The 19,044-nt window shown below is 38.6% G+C and overlaps 2 protein-coding genes across 4 annotated transcripts in view; both read right to left on the reverse strand.

The window, feature by feature from the left end:
• The window catches only part of LOC116083726 (zinc finger protein 58), a 49,023-nt gene extending 33,383 nt beyond the window's left edge, over nucleotides 1-15,640 (reverse strand). The window contains exon 1 of the mRNA XM_031360495.1: nucleotides 15,540-15,640. The gene's annotated coding sequence lies outside the window, so the exon portion shown is untranslated. The remainder of the gene's footprint in view (nucleotides 1-15,539) is intronic.
• LOC116083725 (zinc finger protein 420-like) overlaps nucleotides 1-19,044 on the reverse strand; it is a 36,789-nt gene that overhangs the window by 11,380 nt on the left and 6,365 nt on the right. Inside the window, exons 4-5 of one of the 3 annotated variants that reach the window (XM_031360493.1) lie at nucleotides 15,540-16,981; nucleotides 4,114-9,207 (exon numbers count right to left, since the gene is read on the reverse strand). In XM_031360493.1, the coding sequence (XP_031216353.1) occupies nucleotides 15,588-16,981 (1,394 nt within the window). In that variant the 3' untranslated portion in view covers nucleotides 4,114-9,207; nucleotides 15,540-15,587. Of the gene's footprint in view, nucleotides 1-4,113; nucleotides 16,982-19,044 lie in introns of those variants that run through there. The other 2 variants (XM_031360492.1, XM_031360490.1) reach the window with 2 other exon arrangements.

Genomic DNA, 19,044 nt, shown 5'->3' on the forward strand with positions numbered 1-19,044 from the left:
AAGTCCTGTTGAAGAAGGGACAGTAATGGAACCACCCTCTTGACCATGACCTAACAATGAAGAACCTTAGTATCCAGGCAACCCAATGTTTAGAGCAAAGCCTTCAGGCTCACTTGGCAGAGACAGGAGAGAGGGCAGGATATTATCTACTTTCCTTTGGTCTCCTTCAGGATCAGACCTCAAGAAAGACAGCAGGACAAGACATAGTGGTGTCTGGAGGCACAGGGTTCACTCTTGACTTTGATGCCTGTGGATATTTTCTCAAAAGGGAAAAATCTTAACCAATTGCAGCCAAGAACAGGACAGCACAGGCAAGGTAACCACTCAAGCTTTCCTCTATGTTTGGCACAGTAATAATTCAGGAAGCCTTGGAATGAGAAGACCAAAATAGAATACGGCAGACATTTGCCCCTTTGAAACCTTGAAATTGATCTTTCCTCAGGGTGAGAAAGCTTCTGCCCCACAGGATCTGAGGGAGCCCTGTAGAGAATTACACATCAGCACAGAGACTGTGGTGAACCTGGTAAACAACCAGGTGATTTCTCTGCAAGAAAGGGCCTCTACTTTGTCCCTGTCTTTCTGTCCACATACCAAAGAATTGTCACCTCCCAATAGATACTGGACCTGCTGTTCCTGAGGTGACATTCTTTGTGGTCTTCTCTACGTATGCATACTCTGACCATTATTCTGAAATGGATGAACAAGTAAAGAGTATCCTCTGAAGCTTCCTAGAAACATTGATGGCGAAGAAGCCTACATACATGATCCTGTTGAAATACCTGAAGGCCTACTTGAGTGTGTACATACCACACCCAGATCTTATTGTCCATGTCAATAGGATCCTTACACAGTTGCATGAAGAACTGGCCAAGGATTCACAGGCTAAGGATGAGGAAGACTCAGATCTGTGGAGAATCGCTTCCTCAGATCCTGAGATTCAGTGGGTGTAAATCTGCAAGGAAATCAGTCACTCTGGAACTAGAACCAACTTGTGTACCAAAGCTGGAGAGCACAAAATCCACCAGGATGTTCTGGGATGCATGCTGAGCTGCAGCCACATGTGGGAGCAGCAGTCCAGCCAGCACACCTGAGAGCAGCTGTGGAACCTGTGTCTCAGCATGTCTTTAGATACAGTGTATCTCTCAGTTACCTCCAGCTTGCTACAGTGGACCTACTTGTTTACAGAATGGCTCTGTCAGCTCTGGTCATCAATTTGATTCTCCTATATCTGAGCTGCTTCTTCTGCTCCTCAAGATCAACCCCTAATTTCAGTCCAGCAGCAGTTCCAGCCCCAGAGCCAGTCTTCCCCTCCACTGAGAAATAGCCTTTTTGCTCTTTCAGACTTTTTCAGTGTTGTCTTTATTTTAAGTGTTGGTTTTAATAAATTGTGTTTGTTTTAAAAAATAAAAAATAAAAATAAAAGGCTGTTTAATGGACTGTATTATATGCTGTTATATTTAATCCAAATATTTCACCAGTTCCTCTCTATAAAAACAGAGATTTTCTATCTATTTATGCATATATGAAATGTTTCCTATTTACCTTATGGAACTTGTGCCTTTTGCGTGCCCACCTTCTGGACTACTTTGCTGATTATTCTTTGCTTGGTTCCAGATCATCAGTGGTACTTCACATGCTGATAATACTGAGAGTCTCTCTCTTGGAGAGGATTAAATGGAGATTTTATTAGCAGTGTCTAGCTTGTGAGCATTCTAATTCAAAGCAATAAAGAGAGCGTCATAGAAGATCCAGCTCAGTTTTCTGCTCTAGAGATGTAAGTGTCAGGGAGGAAATGCCTTTAAGCATGCCCCACTTGTTATCTTATTCATACCACAAACTAGAAATATGCCAGCTTATCACATACAACCTTGCAAATAGCAGCACCCTCCCTTCTCATTCCCTTAGTCTCTGGCTCAGTTTCCCTTTCTGTTGCTATCAAGAACACCTTTACCAAAAGCACCTTGGCCACCACCAAAGTGATTATTTGGCATACAGGTTATGGACCACATCAAGGTTGGATTTTTTTTTATTTATTTATTTTTCTGTCAGCTTCATACAGGGTAGTTATCTGGGAAGAGATACCTCAAATGAGAAAGCACCTCCATCTAGATTCCTAGGGCATTTTCTTGATTAATGATTGATGCGTGTGGCTCTGTCCCTGGTGTGTTAATGGGGCATTGGGTCTTACCCATGAAGGTGGTCCTCAGTAGTATCAGGAAGCAGGCTGAAGACGCAAGTAGCATTCCTCCACAACTTCTGCCTCCAGTTTCCTGTACTGACTTCCCTGAGTGATGGAAGTGTAAGTGTAAGCTGAAATAAACCCTTTTCTCAAGTTGTTTTTTTGTTATCATGTTTTATAGCAACAATAGATGCCCCTAATGAATACAAACTATCATTGAAGAAATTCAGGGCAGAAGGCCATATGGAAGAAACCTGGAAGTAAGGACAGAAGCAGAAAACATGGAAATATATGGTATTTACAGGTTACCCCCATTGGCTTGCAGTTTGATTCATTGTAAATGCAGGACTAGCTGCCCAGGGTTGGCAACAGCCACAGTGGTCTGAGCCTTCCCATATCAATCCTCGATCAAGAAATTATCGCACAGACTATAGGCTAGTCTGGTAGAGATAATTCCATAATTAAGGTTCCATCTTCCTAGAAGACTTAAGTTGTGTCATGTTGACAGAATCTAACCATCATACACCCCTACTGAAACTCCATGCTACTCATGTGAAATAGCTTGTATGAATTTTCAGATGCTGACGAAGGGAAGATATGTGGGTGAGGAGCCTTTGCTCAACAAGCATGAACCAAGTGCTAAATCAGTTCTTTATGACTACGGTGATGCTCCATTATTTCCTCCCCCCAAGTGACCTCGCAGCAATGACATGGATGGTCGATCACCACTTAATTTAGGCAAGTTGGAAAGTGCCATTTCATTTTGGTGCATTAATAAAAAAAATTGCCATGTTAATCTTAAAGTACAGGTAATGTGATGGACACATGATTGTTTTAGATTGTTAAGGTTGGAAGAGCCACCCTGTATGTTGGTATCACTATTCCGTGGGATAGGCTTATGGGTTAATAAAAAGGAGAAGGGATGTGTGGTGCTTTGAATGAGGATGTGCTCTATCCCAAGCTCATATACTTGAATTGTTGAATGGATGAAATACATCTTATGCTCAGGGAGAGGAAGAATTAGTTGTATTGAAATGCCAATTCTACAAAATTCAATCTGTATCCAAAGTGTAATGTCCAGCTAACTTTCACTAGAATTCATTGTGACCACAAATTTGAATAAGGTGAGGATAGAAGTGGATTCAATACCTTTGGAAGTCACATTTCACTTATGTGTGGGCCTTTTCTCTTGTATGGATTATCTGCTATCTAAACAGTCCTCCATGACTATAAAATACGTAGTCATATTCATCACACTTGTGTGGTTTCTCTTCATAATGAATTAGTTGATGTTTCTTAAGTTGTATCTTAAGAGGAAGATAGTAAAAATATTTTATCATAGTCTTCACATTTGTAGGATTTATTTCTAGAATGAATTATTTGATATTGCCTAGGGCTTGAAGTAAAGTAGAACATTTTCCCAAATTCTTCACACTTGTAAGGTTATCTTCAGTATGAAGTAATTTGTGCTAAGCAAAGTATATAAAATTACAAAAGGCTTTCCCATGTTCTTCACACTTGTGAAATTTCACTAACTTGTGAATGGATTTATAGGTGGTTAGAGAGCTGCCATGAAAATTTAAAAGCCTTGCCACACACTTCACACTTAGAGGGATTCTCCAGAGAATGAATTCTTTGATGATCCTTAAGGCAAGAAGGATAGTAAAAAGTGTGCCACACTCCACATTTGCAAAATTTCAGTCCAGCGTGACTCACTTTCTGCAGATTAAAGAGTGAATGATTAGAAAAGGCTTTTTCACATTCTTCATACTTGAATGGTTTCTCCTCTTTATGAATTTTCTAGTGTTCAAAAAGTACTGAGGGGAGAAAATCACTGAGGGAACACTAAAGGCCTTACTACATAATTCATGTGTAGGGTTTTGCTAGTGTGCAGATTCTCTGGTGTTAATAAGGAGTGAGTTGCAATCAAAGTCTTCATAGCATTTTTTATTTGTATAGGGTTTTGCTCCAGGTGTATAAAAGTTAATATATGAATAAAAGTTGAGAGACATTCTTAATGTGGGTCATTAGTATGCATACTTTTAATTACATGTGTATTTTTATATATAAAAGAGAAACTATAGACAATTTTTCACACCTATATCCACTATAGTATAATTTATAAAATACAGTAAGTGGAAACAATATAAAATTCCAGTGACATAAGAAGACCAAATAGACACAGAAGTGACAAAATATTGTTTGAGGTTAAACAGCTAAGGCAGTTGTTATATTGATAACAATGAAAGCTCTTAACCTCACTATACTTTCAGAAGTAAACCCATTTAAAAGAAAAGAAAATTATATGACTAGATATATACATAAAAGATAAAGCAGCCAAACTTGGGGAAAAGAAAGTTAATGGTGACTGTGTGAGATTGGATGGACATAAAAAGCAAATCTAGAACATTTGCTTGTTAGTTAGTTAGTTTGGTTTATTTTGTTTTGTTTTGTTTTGTTTTGACACACGGCTTCTCTTTGTAGCCCTGGATGTCCTGGAACTCACTCTGTAGACCAGGCTAACCTGAAACTCACAGAGAACTTCCTGCCTCTGCTTCTTGAGTGCTGGTATTAAAGGCATGCACCACCACTGCTCAGCTATAATTTATATCCTAAGTTGGAATTTCAATTTCTTAAGTTACAAAAAAGACTTTCTGTATAACAAACAGATTGTGCATAATGCTATCAATAATACATTTGAAGTATTTAAGACAGAAAACCTTATGTTATATTTCACAAGAAAATAAAGACCTGAAAAGATAACAAATTATGAAAAAAAAATCAATCAAGTTCCCCTGTAAATGGCAGTTTTAGCATCCCTGTATACACAGCAGAGCTCACTGCCAAGAAAGGACTGTTCAGAGAACTGAAGCATCATTCACAGTTGATGTCCTGGAAGATGTCCTCCTTTGCTGGCAAGGAACACAAAAGGAAAGATCTAATTATGATTTCTACTACATCATCATGCTTCAATGCAATGGAAAAGTCTGGTCTTCTGTTGGCTTTCTGGTGTTCCACTCTGTTCTCTGTCTCCTTCATTCCCATACACCTGGGTGCATGACAGCTGTTGGAAGGCTCTTGCCTTTGCTCCAGAAATGTGATCAAGTATGGCTTACAGAACATGAGACTTCTCTTCAGTGAGACTAGTCTACTCTTAACCATCACTAATTTCTCAGCTCCATCTGACCAGTATCAATTATTCCAGCAAAGTAAGGTTTCATGATGTTAATGTCTCTTATTTGAAAATATCATTCAAATGGACCTTTGAGGGATTCTCAGACTTCCATCTGTGCTTTCATAAGCTGGGCCTCAATCATCTGTATTTCTCTCACATTCCTATCTTCCAAACTACCACAGGACAGCCCATTTAACTCAGAGCACTCATGGCCTTTCTAACCCAAAGTTCAAATGCCACCATAATCTTTCTCAAAAATGCACTACTGTTTGTCACAATATCTCATCAACTGGTACCAACTTCTGTTGTGGTGAGCATTTTCTTTGATGTGGTAAAACACCGTAACCAGTAGCAATATGAAGAAGAAAAGGTTAATTTCACTTATGTCAGGAAGTTTTCATGCCTATGACAGAATGTGCAACTGTACAGGACATGCATTTGTGTGAGGATGGTGCTTGGGCTCCTTCTATCGACACCACTGTGACATGGGAACAAAGAAGAGTAACAGTGAGGCAGCCATTCATTCATATGTGACTTTCCTTCTGTTTATGATTTCTGAGGTACACTCTACAAGGTGTATCAGTTTGTCAGTGTACTGCTAATACATTTTACTTAAAATGTGAACTCTGTGAATAATTCAAATTCTCTATAAAGCCAATGATAACTGGAAAAGAATTATACCTTATATTGGTTAAAGGACAATATGGTCTATGATATATTAGAAATGATCTAGTCCAGGAGGGATCACTGCTATTTTCAAAGCCCAAATATAAATAGGCATTCTAAGTTATAGGACTAGGAAATGTGGATCAGAAGAAGAAAAAACAAAACCCAAGAAATAAAAACAAAAGCACTTCCAAAACTGAATATGTTACTTGGGTTAATCTTAATAATCTGAAGAAGAATTCAAACAACTAAATAATAAAAATAAATTAGCATATTAACTGTCTAAGAAAGCAATACTATGGGAAATCAACCTTGCAAGGTTTAGAGAAATGATGGCTCATTGATGTGAGCAGTGGCTGCTCAGGATGCAGTTCGCAGCACTGACATATCGACTGATAACAATGTATAACTCCAGTTCCAAGAAATCATTCACCTTCTTATGCACACTATGGGCCCCAAGCAGGCAGATCACCAATAACTATAGAATAAGGTAAAATTGAAAACAAAGGAAATCAACTTTATAATAAAGTATGAAAAGCACAGAAGATAAAGTGAAAATAAAGATAGCGTAACCAGGCCGGGTTGGGAAGAAAAGGAGAACTAGGAAACATAAATGCTTGCCAAGGGTAAGAGGAGTGTGAAGAAAGATTAAAGGACAACGAAGGTCTTTAAGATGGCTCAGTAGACAGAGGTACTTAGTACCCAGCCTCGTTATCTGAGGTAGATCGTTGGTACTCACATGGTGAAAGGAAGGAACTGACTCTCACACACTGTACTCAAAAAAGCAGAGGCACAGCATGACAAATGTACCCACAAACACATGGACACACGCAATACATAAATACCTCCAATTACGAACACTGAAGAAACTGGAAAGGATTTATACAAGAGAAGAAGCCAGGATAGTGGCACATGCCTGTACTATCAGTTGTTGAAAGATATCAGTAAGAGAATGAGGTATTCAAGACTAGCTTAGGGCATAGGTACTTCAAGGCTAGCCTTTGCTACATGAAGACACCTCTCAAAAAAGTACAAGACAAAAAGAGGAAAAGATATATAATATTTAAACTTACATTATTTTGAAGAAAGTAATGGAAACAACTTAAAAACATCAACAAACAGCAGTCTGGATAACATAAATTCATGAGTCTAGTTCTTTGTGTTGGTTATATTTTTGTCACCTTGAAACACACATTGGCCATCTGGGAACAGGAAATGTTGAGAAAATGCCTCCATTAGGTTGGCCTACAGGTGGAGGCATTTTCTTGATCAATGATTGATGAGAGAAGGTACAGGCCACTGTTGGAGATGCTGCCACTGGGCAAGTGGTCTTGGATTTTATAGTTTAAAAAACAAGGGCAAGCTGAGGGAGACATGGAGATCAATCCAGTAAGCAGAGTTCCTCCACAGCCTCTGCTTCAGTTCCTGCCTGTGGTTCCTGTCTTAAGTTATTAGACTTACAAATTTTTAGATTTGCTTTGGTCTAACTGTAACTGATATCTGTCTCCCCTCTCTTGGAATAAGAGATAACTTGGTTTTCATTTTTGCAAGAATTATCAGTTGAGAAGCTTTAGACTTTTAAAAAGAGATTGGATATTAAAGAGATGAAATTTAAAGTTGAATTTTTAAAGACCATGGAGCTCTTATAAGTTGGACTGTAGTTTACATTGTGATATGAATATTAGCATCAAGTCTTGAGGGTAAAAAGAAAAGGATAAAGTTATGGTTTAATAGGGATGTGCTTTTATGTCATGGTAACAAGGAGTCAACTATGTTGGTCATCTTTTTGTCAATTTGACAAAAACAAGGGTGATATAAGAAAAGAGAACCTCAGTCATGAAAATACCTCCATCACACTGGCTTCTAGGTAAGTCTCTGGCATTTTCCCTGAATTATGACTGATGTGTAATGGACCCAGCACACTGTCAGTGGTGCCATAACTGAGCAGGTAGACTTGGATGTATAAGAAAGCAACCTGACCATGCCTGGGGAACAATCCAGTAAGCAGCAGTACTCAATGGTCTCTGCTTCAGTTCCTGACTCCGTTCCTGCCTTGAGTTTCTTCTCTGACTTCATCTCACCTATTATGATACCCTGCAAGCCATCGATGAGTCAGAGTCCACAGCTACAAAAGCCATTGCAGTGTGAACATTGTGTAGGTGATGGACTGGAGGAGTGTTCAGCACACTTGTACAAGGCTTAAGTCCTGCTTTCTGGGCTGGGCATTATGGAACATACCTTAAATCCCAACACAGGCAGTCAAAAGGACCAATGTGAGTTTGAGAACATAATATTCTACATAGCAAGTTTTAGGCCAGCTAGGAAACACAATGAGACTGCGAATAAGGGGAAAAAATTGCCTGTTTTCTGAATTTTCATACAAAGAAACTTCCAACGTGTATTTAACATCTTTCCATCTGTCCACCACTTCCTCAGTTCATACATTCATTTAGCCTTTAAGCTATTTAAGAATTTTTATTTTCATGACCACTGAACCATAATTTTACCCTTCCATGCCTGGTTTTCAGAATGGAGGCTAAATGTTCACTACAAGGAACTGTGGTCCTGTGTTCTTTTCTCAGATAGAGAGTCACATGGCTCCGTGGTAGGGGTTGACTTGTCTTGAGGTAGTGTGCTGAATGTATTGACTCTTGATCCAGCATTAGTGTATACTTCACCTTCTTAAGGCTTAGTCTGCATTGCTTAGTGTCTTGACTCTTGTCTAATTATGAAATTGTGCCTGAGTGACAATATCCTGAAAGTCCAGGATGCTCTTCCTTAAGCTTCCCTCAGTTCCTACAACTCAGGACACAGGATGATTCCCTGAATAAGAAGAAATCAGAACTGAGTTCTTGGGATATACAATGAGCTACCTGGAATAAAGAAACTATCACAGCTGCATGGATTAATGTGTCCCCCGTCCTCTCTTTACTGTCTCCTGTTTGTCCATTCAGTGTTACTTTTATACTCATGATACTGCAACTCCTGGGATTGTAATCCTTGAGATCAGTTATACATAAACTATCAGAAATAAGTGTTTACACATGAAAGAGAAACACTGGTTTCTAAGCAGAGACACTAGAAGGATGGTACTTGCCATTGTCAGAAGCCACTCTTGTTCTGGTCTTCTTAAAAACTTCAATAACTCATCACGACTTGAGTTCGTACTAGGTGACAGGACTGGAGTCTTTATATTGTAATAGACACAGGAAAATTAATAATACAGACTGTGGTAAAGAGGAAGCTCTAATACTAGACTGCAAGTTAGAACCTGGCAAGATAGTTACAGTTTTACCAAGGACTTAGTGAAAATACAGTTAGGAAATGTGCACTGGTCAGTGTTACTGCACAGTAATTTTAAAGTTACAACCTGCTCAAAAGACAGATTTACCTGTCATCCTTTCCACCATCATAAGGATACACTTGCTGATTAATCAACATTAGTACCACATTCTGCAAGCAGACATTACCATCATCACAAGGATAGACTTGCTGATTAATCAATATCAATACCACATTCTACAAGCAGACATTACCACCATCACAAGGATACATTTCCTAATATGAACATCAGTACCACATTCTGCAAGCAGACATTATATTTTGCACTAATGCTTATGCTATTGTTTTTAATATTGTTCTTAGTCTTTGAGAATTTCATACAATATACTTTTCTCTTTCAAATTTATTTTTTGTAATAAAAGGTGAAAATGTAATTACATTATTTTTCCCCTCCTCCTTCCAAGCTTCCCATATTCTTCCTCCCTCCCCCTCAAATTCATGGCCTCTTTATTAATGTTACATATATGTAAGTGAATGAATATGGAAATGCAACCTGCTGAGCCCATTCAGGGTTACTTTTATATTCATGATTGATCACGTGGTTTTTGGATAACTAATTAGCAGACATCTCTCTGAGGAAGATTAATTCTCCCTCTTATAGCACTAATTAGTTGCTTCTAGCTCTCTCTCAGTGAACTCCCATTTTAGCATGTCCATTGCTGTTATTGTTGTTCAGGTTTTTTTTTAAGGCAACCATACTGTTGCAGTAGCATGGGTGCTGTTATCCTGTCAACCTAATAACACACTTCCTGTCTCTCCACCCAATACTAAGCCTCAGACAGCCAGGGTGTTGTAGATGTATGTTTTTGTCTGTGTCTGCATGTGTGTGTACATACATGTGTTGACCTTTTGCATCTCTCAAGAAAATGTCTGTCACACAACATAGCTGGTGCCTCAAAAGGGATACAACAAAACCAATAATTTGGGGAGAAAAGTGTGCATGGTACTGGCTATAGGCAGCAAGGCAAGAAACTAAGGCTGATCAGGTTGAGGGGGAACATTCAAGAACAAAATTTAATATAGCCAGACTTTCCTATGTTGACAGTGGCGGAATGGTTCTTCCTACAGTAAGGAAGACATGCAACTAAGGTTGAACAATCAGGATTAGATGTGCCTATGGGAAGAATTCCAGAATGGCAATCTTTGTCTAGGAGCTATGGGGTGGCATGCCTAATTGATGAATGTGGTCCACCATTTGGATATGGAGATATCTTGAACGAAGTTAAAGGTCTAGAGGCAATTTTTGCATCCTCTGATGGTAAAATCAAGGGTTGAGATGGCTGGCAAGCAGCTACAGAGGTTGCCTGGTCTCTGTAGTGTGTAATAAGAAATGGACCCAAGAGTGCCATACATTTAGGAAGTTAGGGATAACATTCTCCACCTTAGCCTCTGATCTGGTAAGTAAACCAGGGAAAAGAGAGGATAAGAGAAGTGCCTTGGCTTGCCCTTTCTTAACAGCTTAGCAGCCAAAAGAAAAACAAGATAAAAGTCATAGTGAACACCTCTCAGGAGATATGGGGAAAGTGACAGATGGCACTCCTCAAGTCCTGCCTTTGATGCTCAAAACACAACAAAAGAAAACAAAAACAAAAAAGCAAAATCTGTGATCTAACACACAGGCAGAGGTGTAGCAATGGCCAATAAAAGGAAGTAGTGTAATCGGGAAATACTTAGCACTTGAACTGGAATTAGCAAAGAAAGACTTTCAAGCTAGAGTGAAAGAGCCTGCTACAGCCTGGCTAAGTGAGACTGTGAGACATCTGAGTAGATGGGATCAGCTGTGGTGGCAGAGAAACAGAGCAATACAACCACTCACCGTTCCTAAAAGCAAAGGCTTCATAAGCTGGTACAATATGGGAGAAATCATCCCTGATGAACCGGCTTTCTAGAGCCATGCAAAACAACTGTCTATCTTTATCTGAGGTACCAGAGGATCATAGAGAGTGAGGGGCCCAGTAATAACAAAGGCTATATTTGAACCCCAGTTCATTGGGAACATAAATAGAACTATGTTTTTAGAGAACTTGATGTAAGAGGTTGATACTTCAGGGATCTGAAGACCCGCATGCAGCTTTAATGGCTTTGCTGAGCCCTTTGGTTGGGCAAGATCATAAAGTAGAAAGGCTTTGACAGAACTAATTGATTTAGCCAGACATATAAACAATGTCTATAAAGCAAGAGAGCCAAGTAAAAGGCAATAAAAATGTAGAGTATAGGAAGATAATATGTCTAGTTACTCAAAGATAGATGTAGCAATATTTGTTTTGAGTCAGATTTCTGTACCTCCAAATCCATGTGTAAGAAACTCCAAAGAGAAATGCTCAAAATATCAGCTGGATTTAAACAATATCTATAGAACATTACAAAGAACAGACAAAGATTATGCATTCTGATAGGGTCACAAGGAACAGTCTCTAAAATGAACCAAATTATAGGCTACAACCAAGCATTTATGAAAACAGAAAAGAAATAATTCTGAACATCCTAGCAGAGCATAGTGTACTAAAAGTAGAAACAGAAAGACTACCCTCAGAAAGTGGACAACTAATTAGTGACTAAAAAGATATATATGTTTAATTGAACAGTGGCTCAGTAAATGAATCCAAGAGGAAGGCAATCCTAAAAAGAAAGGTTACACTAAAATTCTTAACTGAAATATCAGAGAGATCTCAAATAAGTAATGTAATGATGCATCTCCAAGTTGGAGAAGAGAAGCCAAATCAAAATACAGAAATTGACATAAAGTATAAATAATATATACTAAAAATAAAAAACAAAAAACAAGGACTAAAATTCATGAAGTAGAGACATGATAAAAAAAAAATATACAGAACTAAGCAAATACCGGGTTACTTTCTTTATAAGACAGACAAGATTCACCAAATCCTAGCAAAACAAATAGAAATAGACAGGGGGATGAGGGTGGAGGAAGGGAAAGAACAGAGAGAAAAAAAAAGGAAAAAAGAAAGGAGGGAAGGGGGAGACTAAGAAATAAAAAGGAGACAATTTAGAAATGTTAGAAGAAATAAATACAGTTCTAAATATTTACAACTGAGTAAACATAAAGCCAGAAGACGTAGATATCCTATCCAGTCCTATAACAATAAGGAGCCAGAAGCAGGAACTAAAAATATAAACATGAAGTAGAGTCGAGGACCAGGTAGATTTACTGCAAAGTTCTACCAAGCTCTCAAGATTTAATGGCCCACTATTCACATTCTTTCACAAAATAGAAACAGAAGGAAACTACCATGCTAATTCTTAGGAGCCAGTATAAAAATAATAATAAAACTTTACACACACACACACACACAAATACCATATCATACTACTATGCATAATGAATGTTTAGATACCTCTCCAAACAAACAAAAAACCCCAAACCTAAAAACTTCTGAAATATATTCCCAGTTACTATACATCACAACTAGTTGGATTTTACCTCCTAAGATTGGCTTAACATTTGCAAAACAATATACAATGCTGCACATTAATAGACATAAAAACAGAAATCACATTAGCATTTCAATGGATGCAGAAAAGGTACCTGGTGAGCTACACAACACATGGAGGAAGAAACTAGGAATAGATGGAACATTTCTCACCAAGATAAAGTTAGTGCATGACAAACTGATAGCCAACCTTTAGTAAGTAGAGAACAATTTCATTACTTAATGAAAACATTTCCTGTAAAATCTCAGAGACAAGGGTTACCTATTTTGATTCCTATTGAATACTGTGCTCTAATTGTTAACTATAGAATTAAGACAATATAGAGCAAAAGTACAAAAATTAAAAATTAAATCTGAAGTTAAACTATCCTTATATTCAGATGACATGATTCTTTATTTAAAAGACCTCTAACATACCAGTATGTGAATCTGATACTTTTAATAAAATAGCAGCTTATAAAATCAACACATTCTAAGAAAGAAAGCAGGAAAAAAATGTCCATTCATAATGAGAGAATGAGAAAGAAGAGGAGGGGGAGGAGGGAGAGGAGGAAGAAGAAAAGGAGGAGAATTCATCTAGGGGTAGGACTAACCAATGTGGTGAAAGCTTTCTTTCTGTTTGTGAGATGCTCTCATTATGTAGCTCCAGCAAGCCTGGAGCTCCTCCTATTAGCAAAATTTTTAAATACTGAAAAGATCTTCCAAAGGAAGACATTAGATGATAGAAAGATACCACATTTCATGGATTGGCAGAGCTCACACTGCGAAAATGGCAATACTGATAAAAGACATCTACATAGTCAATGCAATCCAGCGCAAACTTTCAATGACATTTATCATAGAACTAGGGAAAAAAAAAGAACTCACCTAGGAACACAAAAGACCACAGACAATACAATCTATAGCAGACCTCAAAGTATACATCAGAGCCATAATGAAAAGAGCTGCAAGGTACTCATACAAAATAAAACAAAGCAAAACACAAAAAACAAAAACCCATATAGACAAAAACCAAAAAACCACATAGACTAATGTAATGTAAAGTAAAAATGCAGATTTGAACCAATACGGCAACAACCTACACGGTGAAAACCATGCAGGGGAACGGATAGCCTTTTCAACAATTACAGGGGGCATAACTAAGATATGCACTGATGAGAAGATGAGATTAGGTCTTTGTCTTTCATCCTATAGAAAAATTAATTTGAACTGTATAAGGGACAATAACTTAATATTAAAAATGCAAAATGGTGCCTGGCAGTGCTGGTACATGCCTTTAATCCCAGCATTTGGGATGCAGACGCAGGCAGATCTCTGAGTTTGAGTCCAGCCTGTTCTACAGAGCAAGTTCTAGGACAGCCAGGACTACACAAGAGAGACCCTGTTTTAAAAAAAAAAAAAAAAACACAAAGGTGTTATAAACACTAACATTACATTTGTACCAACATGAATATAGCACATATGGTCTCAAAATTTTGCAGAAAAAGAATACCACAGTAATTAAGTTACTATATTTGTGATGCTCATGTGTGTGTTTGTGTGTGTGTGTGTGTGTGTGTGTGTATAGAGAAAGGAAGTAGTTTTGGAAAAGAGCATGTTAAGACAGGGACAAAAGGGAGAAGGGACAACACAAGAAGTAGGAACAAAAGATCATGGTATATACCATTAAATATCAATTGTTTTACTTTTCTTTGGCTTGCAGCCTTATTTTCCCTCTTGTTATGATAAAATACCCTTACACACGCAATGTAGTAGAAACGGTTTAATACTGTTCCTGGTACAAGGGCAATGTTTTTATTAGCTACTTTTCTCTTGTGATTAAACACCATGACCAGTCAACTTATAGAGGAATGACTTTACTTCAGCTTATGGTACAGAAAGGATCAAAGTTCACGACAGAGGGAGGGCATGGCACAAGCTGCAGGGTGGCTGAAGCAGGAAGCTGAGAGCTCACATCCTCAGGGGTAAACAGGAAGCAGAGAAAGCCAACTGGATGCAGAGGGAGCTTTTTATTCACAAAGTTCACCTCTAGTGACCTACTTCTAAATCTCTCCAAATAGAGCCACAACTCGGGGAACAAATATTCAAATGCTTAAGACTACAGGGTACATTTCTCGTTCAAATCACGACACTGTGAATAAAGGTGAGAAATTTAGGGCAGCAGGAGCTGAAGCAGCAGTTCATATTGCTTCGACAGTCAGAAAGCAGAGGAAGACAGAGGAACGGTTGTTCTCAGTTCACTTTCTTTTCTTATACAATCCAGGATCCTAGATGGTTTGGTTCCTCCCACAATGAACAGGTCTGAGCACAATTATCGTAAAACAAAACAAAAAAAAACAACACTCGCCCCAAACTTTGCCAAGACTGATCAGAATCAAGGATGAATGGGTTAAAAGGGAATTTCCAAATTTTTCATACTTGCAGAGTTTCTCTCCAGGATAAATATTCTAGTAGACAGAAAGCTCAAGGTAGCACATAATACCTTGTCACATACTTCACACTTGAAGGGATTCTTTTGAGAATGAGCCCTTTGTTGGTTGTTAAAGTCTGAAGTATGGTAAAACATTTGGCCACATTCTTCACATCTGTAAAGTCTTTCTACAGTAGGAAGTACCTTGTATCTAACAAAGCCTTAACAATTAAAGTATGGTTTCTCTTTAGTATGAATTTTTGTAGTATTACTTAAAGTCTGAAGTACAGCAAAGAGTTTTGACACATTCTTTACCTTAGTGGGATTTTCTCCAATGTGAATTTCCTGGTGCTTATTAAGTCTTCAGCAAGTATAGAAAACCTCACCACATTCTTCCCATTTGAAAGGTTTCTCTCCAGTATGAAGTAATTTGTGCAGAGTAAGGTATGAATGAGTAGAGAATCCCTTTCCACATTCTTCACACTTGTACGGTTTCTCTCCGGTATGAATTCTCTGGTGTTTAGAACGTCCTGAGCGAGTACAAAAAACCTTCCCACACACATCACACTTGTAGGGATTTTGAGAATGAATTCTTTGATGTTCCTTAAGGAGTGAAGGGTAGCTATAGGATTTCCCACATTCTTCACATTTGTAGGGCTTCTCTCCAGAATGACCAAGTCTATGCCTCATAAGGTATGAATGAGTGGAAAAGGCTTTCCCACACTCCTCACAGTTGTAGAGCTTCACTTCAGCATGAATTCTCTGATGCTTAGAAAGTTCAGAGCGAGTTCTAAACATGCTGCCACATATTTCACAATTGTAAGGCTTCACTCCAGAATGAATTCTTTGATGTTCCTTAAGGATCGAAGGGTAACAAAATGTTTTGCCACACTCTTCACATTTGTATGGCTTCTCTCTCGAATGGCCTAATTTGTGCCGAATGAGGTATGAATGAGTAGAGAAGGCTTTTCCACATTCCTCACAACTGTACAGCTTTACTTCAGCATGAATTCTCTGATGCTTAGAAAGGTCTGAGCTAGTTCTAAACATGCTCCCACATACTTCACACTTGTAGGGTTTCACTCCAGAATGAATAATCTGATGTCCCTTCAGGTTTGAACGATAGTAGAATGTTTTCCCACACTCTTCACACTGGTAGGGTTTCTCTCCAGTATGAATTCTTTGGTGTTGGTGAAAGTATGTTGACCTACGGAATGCTTTGCCACATTCTTCACAACGGTATGGTTTCTCTCCAGAATGAATTCTTTGATGTTGCTTTAAGGTCGAGGGATAAGAAAAGGCTTTGCCACATTCTTCACACCTGTAAGGATTCTCTGCAGAATGAATTCTTTGATGTTGCTTCAGGAATGAAGGTAAATAGAAGGCTTTGCCACATTCCTCACACCGGCAGAGATTCTCTGCAGAATGAGTTCTTTGATGCTGCTTAAGTAATGAAGGGAAATAAAACGCTTTTGCACACTCCTCACACTTGTAGGGTTTGTCTCCAGAATGAATTTTCTTGTGTATATAAAGTGCTGAGCGAGTACTAAAGGCCTTGCCACATTCTTCACACTTGTAGGGTTTCTCTCCTGTATGGATTCTCTGATGTATAGAAAGTGCTGAGTGAGCACTAAAGACCTTCCCACATTCTTCACATTTGTAGGGTTTCTCCACAGGATGAACTCTCTGGTGCTGAATAAGGAGTGAGTTCCAATCAAAGGTCTTGTCAAATTCTTGACATTTATAGGGCTTTCCCTCTGGTGAGGAAAAGGTGAGATATGAATGAGATACAAGCAACATTCTTTATGTTTATAATGCTTATCTTTAATATGAAGAGTTACTCATATTTTTACAGATAAATAGGAAACTATAATATATTTCCATACTATATTATCTGTAGTGAAATTCAGAAAATACTGTAGATAAAAATAACAAACTTCTACTGATAGGTGAAGACAAAAGTAGAATATAGAAACACTGAAGCCATACCCAAAGTTAAATGGCTAAGGAATCAATAATGCCATCAGTAATAATGGAAACTCTTATGCTAACAGAAATAAGCCCACTAGACAAACTCTTTGATCAGACATATTCAGAAAGTAAAATGTATCTAAATTGGGTACTTTTCTGTTGCTGTGGTAAAATACTATGAGCAAGGCAATTTACAGAAGAAAGACTTAAGTTAGGCTTATGGTTCCAGGACACTGAGTCCATCACAGAGGACCAAATGAAAGCTAATAGCAGGAATGATGGCTAGAGAAGAAGCTTAGGCTCAATGTGGGAATACAAACCATGAGGCAGAGAAACAAATTAACAGTGCAGGCAGGATTTGAACTCTGAAAGCCTGATCCCAGTTATGTGCTGCCTGCAGCAAGGCCACACCACCAACTGGGAACCAAGTAATCAAATACAAGGATCCCCAGGGAGACATCCTTATTCAGCTATAGTAGCCAAACCTGGATATCTGCTTGTTAATTTCACTTGCCTTAAATTAAATGGATGTAGAAATGCACAGTTTTTACATTAAGAATAGAGTTTTCGTTTTGGAGGTTTGAAAAGATTTGTTTCATAACTCGTTTACCATTTATAGCAATGTGAAATAATACATTTCAAGAGCTGAAGACAGTACTTTATGTTACATTTTCATAACAAGCAAGTAGACTCCCTGAAAACACAGACTTATGAAAAACTTTCAAGTTCATGTATAAAAGACAGTTTTTCTAAAGGTAGCATTTCTGTCAATGAGTATATCATAAAGCTAGCCTATTTACAAGAATACTCATTCATGAGATAAAACAGTAAGACATGAAAATATGAGACTCACATTTGCTCATAAAAGACATACAGTCCTGATGTTCAGAACTAAAGTTCATACTTTTTTTTTTAAATATCTTTCCCACAGTCAAAACTCTGATCCATAATTGTTCCTGTCTGAAAGAACTGCAGGGATGGAAATGGACAGGAGTCTGAGGAAAAGAAGGTCCAGTGGAGGAAAAGTGGGATCCAGCTCAAGGGGAGGTCCCAAGGCCCCGACACTATTACTGAGGCTATGGAGTGCTCACAAAAAGAGACCTATCATGACCACACTCCAGAAGACCCAACAAGCAGCTGAAAGAGTCAGATGCAGATATTTGCACCCAACCAATGGACAGAAGCAGCTGGCCCCTGGGGTTGAATTAGGGGAAAGCTGGAACAAGATGAGGAGGAGGGCAACCCTGTTGGAGGACCCCCTCCTACGGGTCAATTAACCTGGACCCCCGGGATCTCGCAGACACTGGACCACCAACCATTCAGCATTCACCAGCTGATGTGAGGCCCCTAACACATATACTGCTTGATTTGGTTTCAGTCAGAGAAGATGCACCTAACCCTGGAGAGACTGAATGCCCCAGGGAGTTTAGAGGTCTGGTTGGGTATGGGGTAAGTGGTGGAGACATCCCCGTGGAGACAGGAGGGTGGAGGTTGGAGGGGGTTAGAGAGTAGGGGGAAGAAGTATGGGATATGGAAGAGTTGGAGGGTGGACAGCGGGTGGGGAGAACATCTGGAGTGTAAAATAAATAAATAAAAAAAGATTAAATTAAAAAAAAAAATCTTACTTTGTCCTGAAGTGTGTAGTATTGGACATTCCACTCACAGAAATATGTAGGTTACCTGTATGGAAATAATTTCAGGCAACCTAGAGTATAAAATAGTAATGTAGCACATGGAACTGCAAAATAAGCCAGGCAGTGGTGGCACATGCCTTTAATCCCAGGACATGGGAGGCAGAGGCAGGCGGATTTCTGAGTTTGAGGCCAGCCTGGTCTACAGAGTGAGTTCC

The sequence above is a fragment of the Mastomys coucha genome, unplaced genomic scaffold, assembly GCF_008632895.1.
Source record: "Mastomys coucha isolate ucsf_1 unplaced genomic scaffold, UCSF_Mcou_1 pScaffold8, whole genome shotgun sequence".
NCBI classification, from domain to species: domain Eukaryota; kingdom Metazoa; phylum Chordata; class Mammalia; order Rodentia; family Muridae; genus Mastomys; species Mastomys coucha.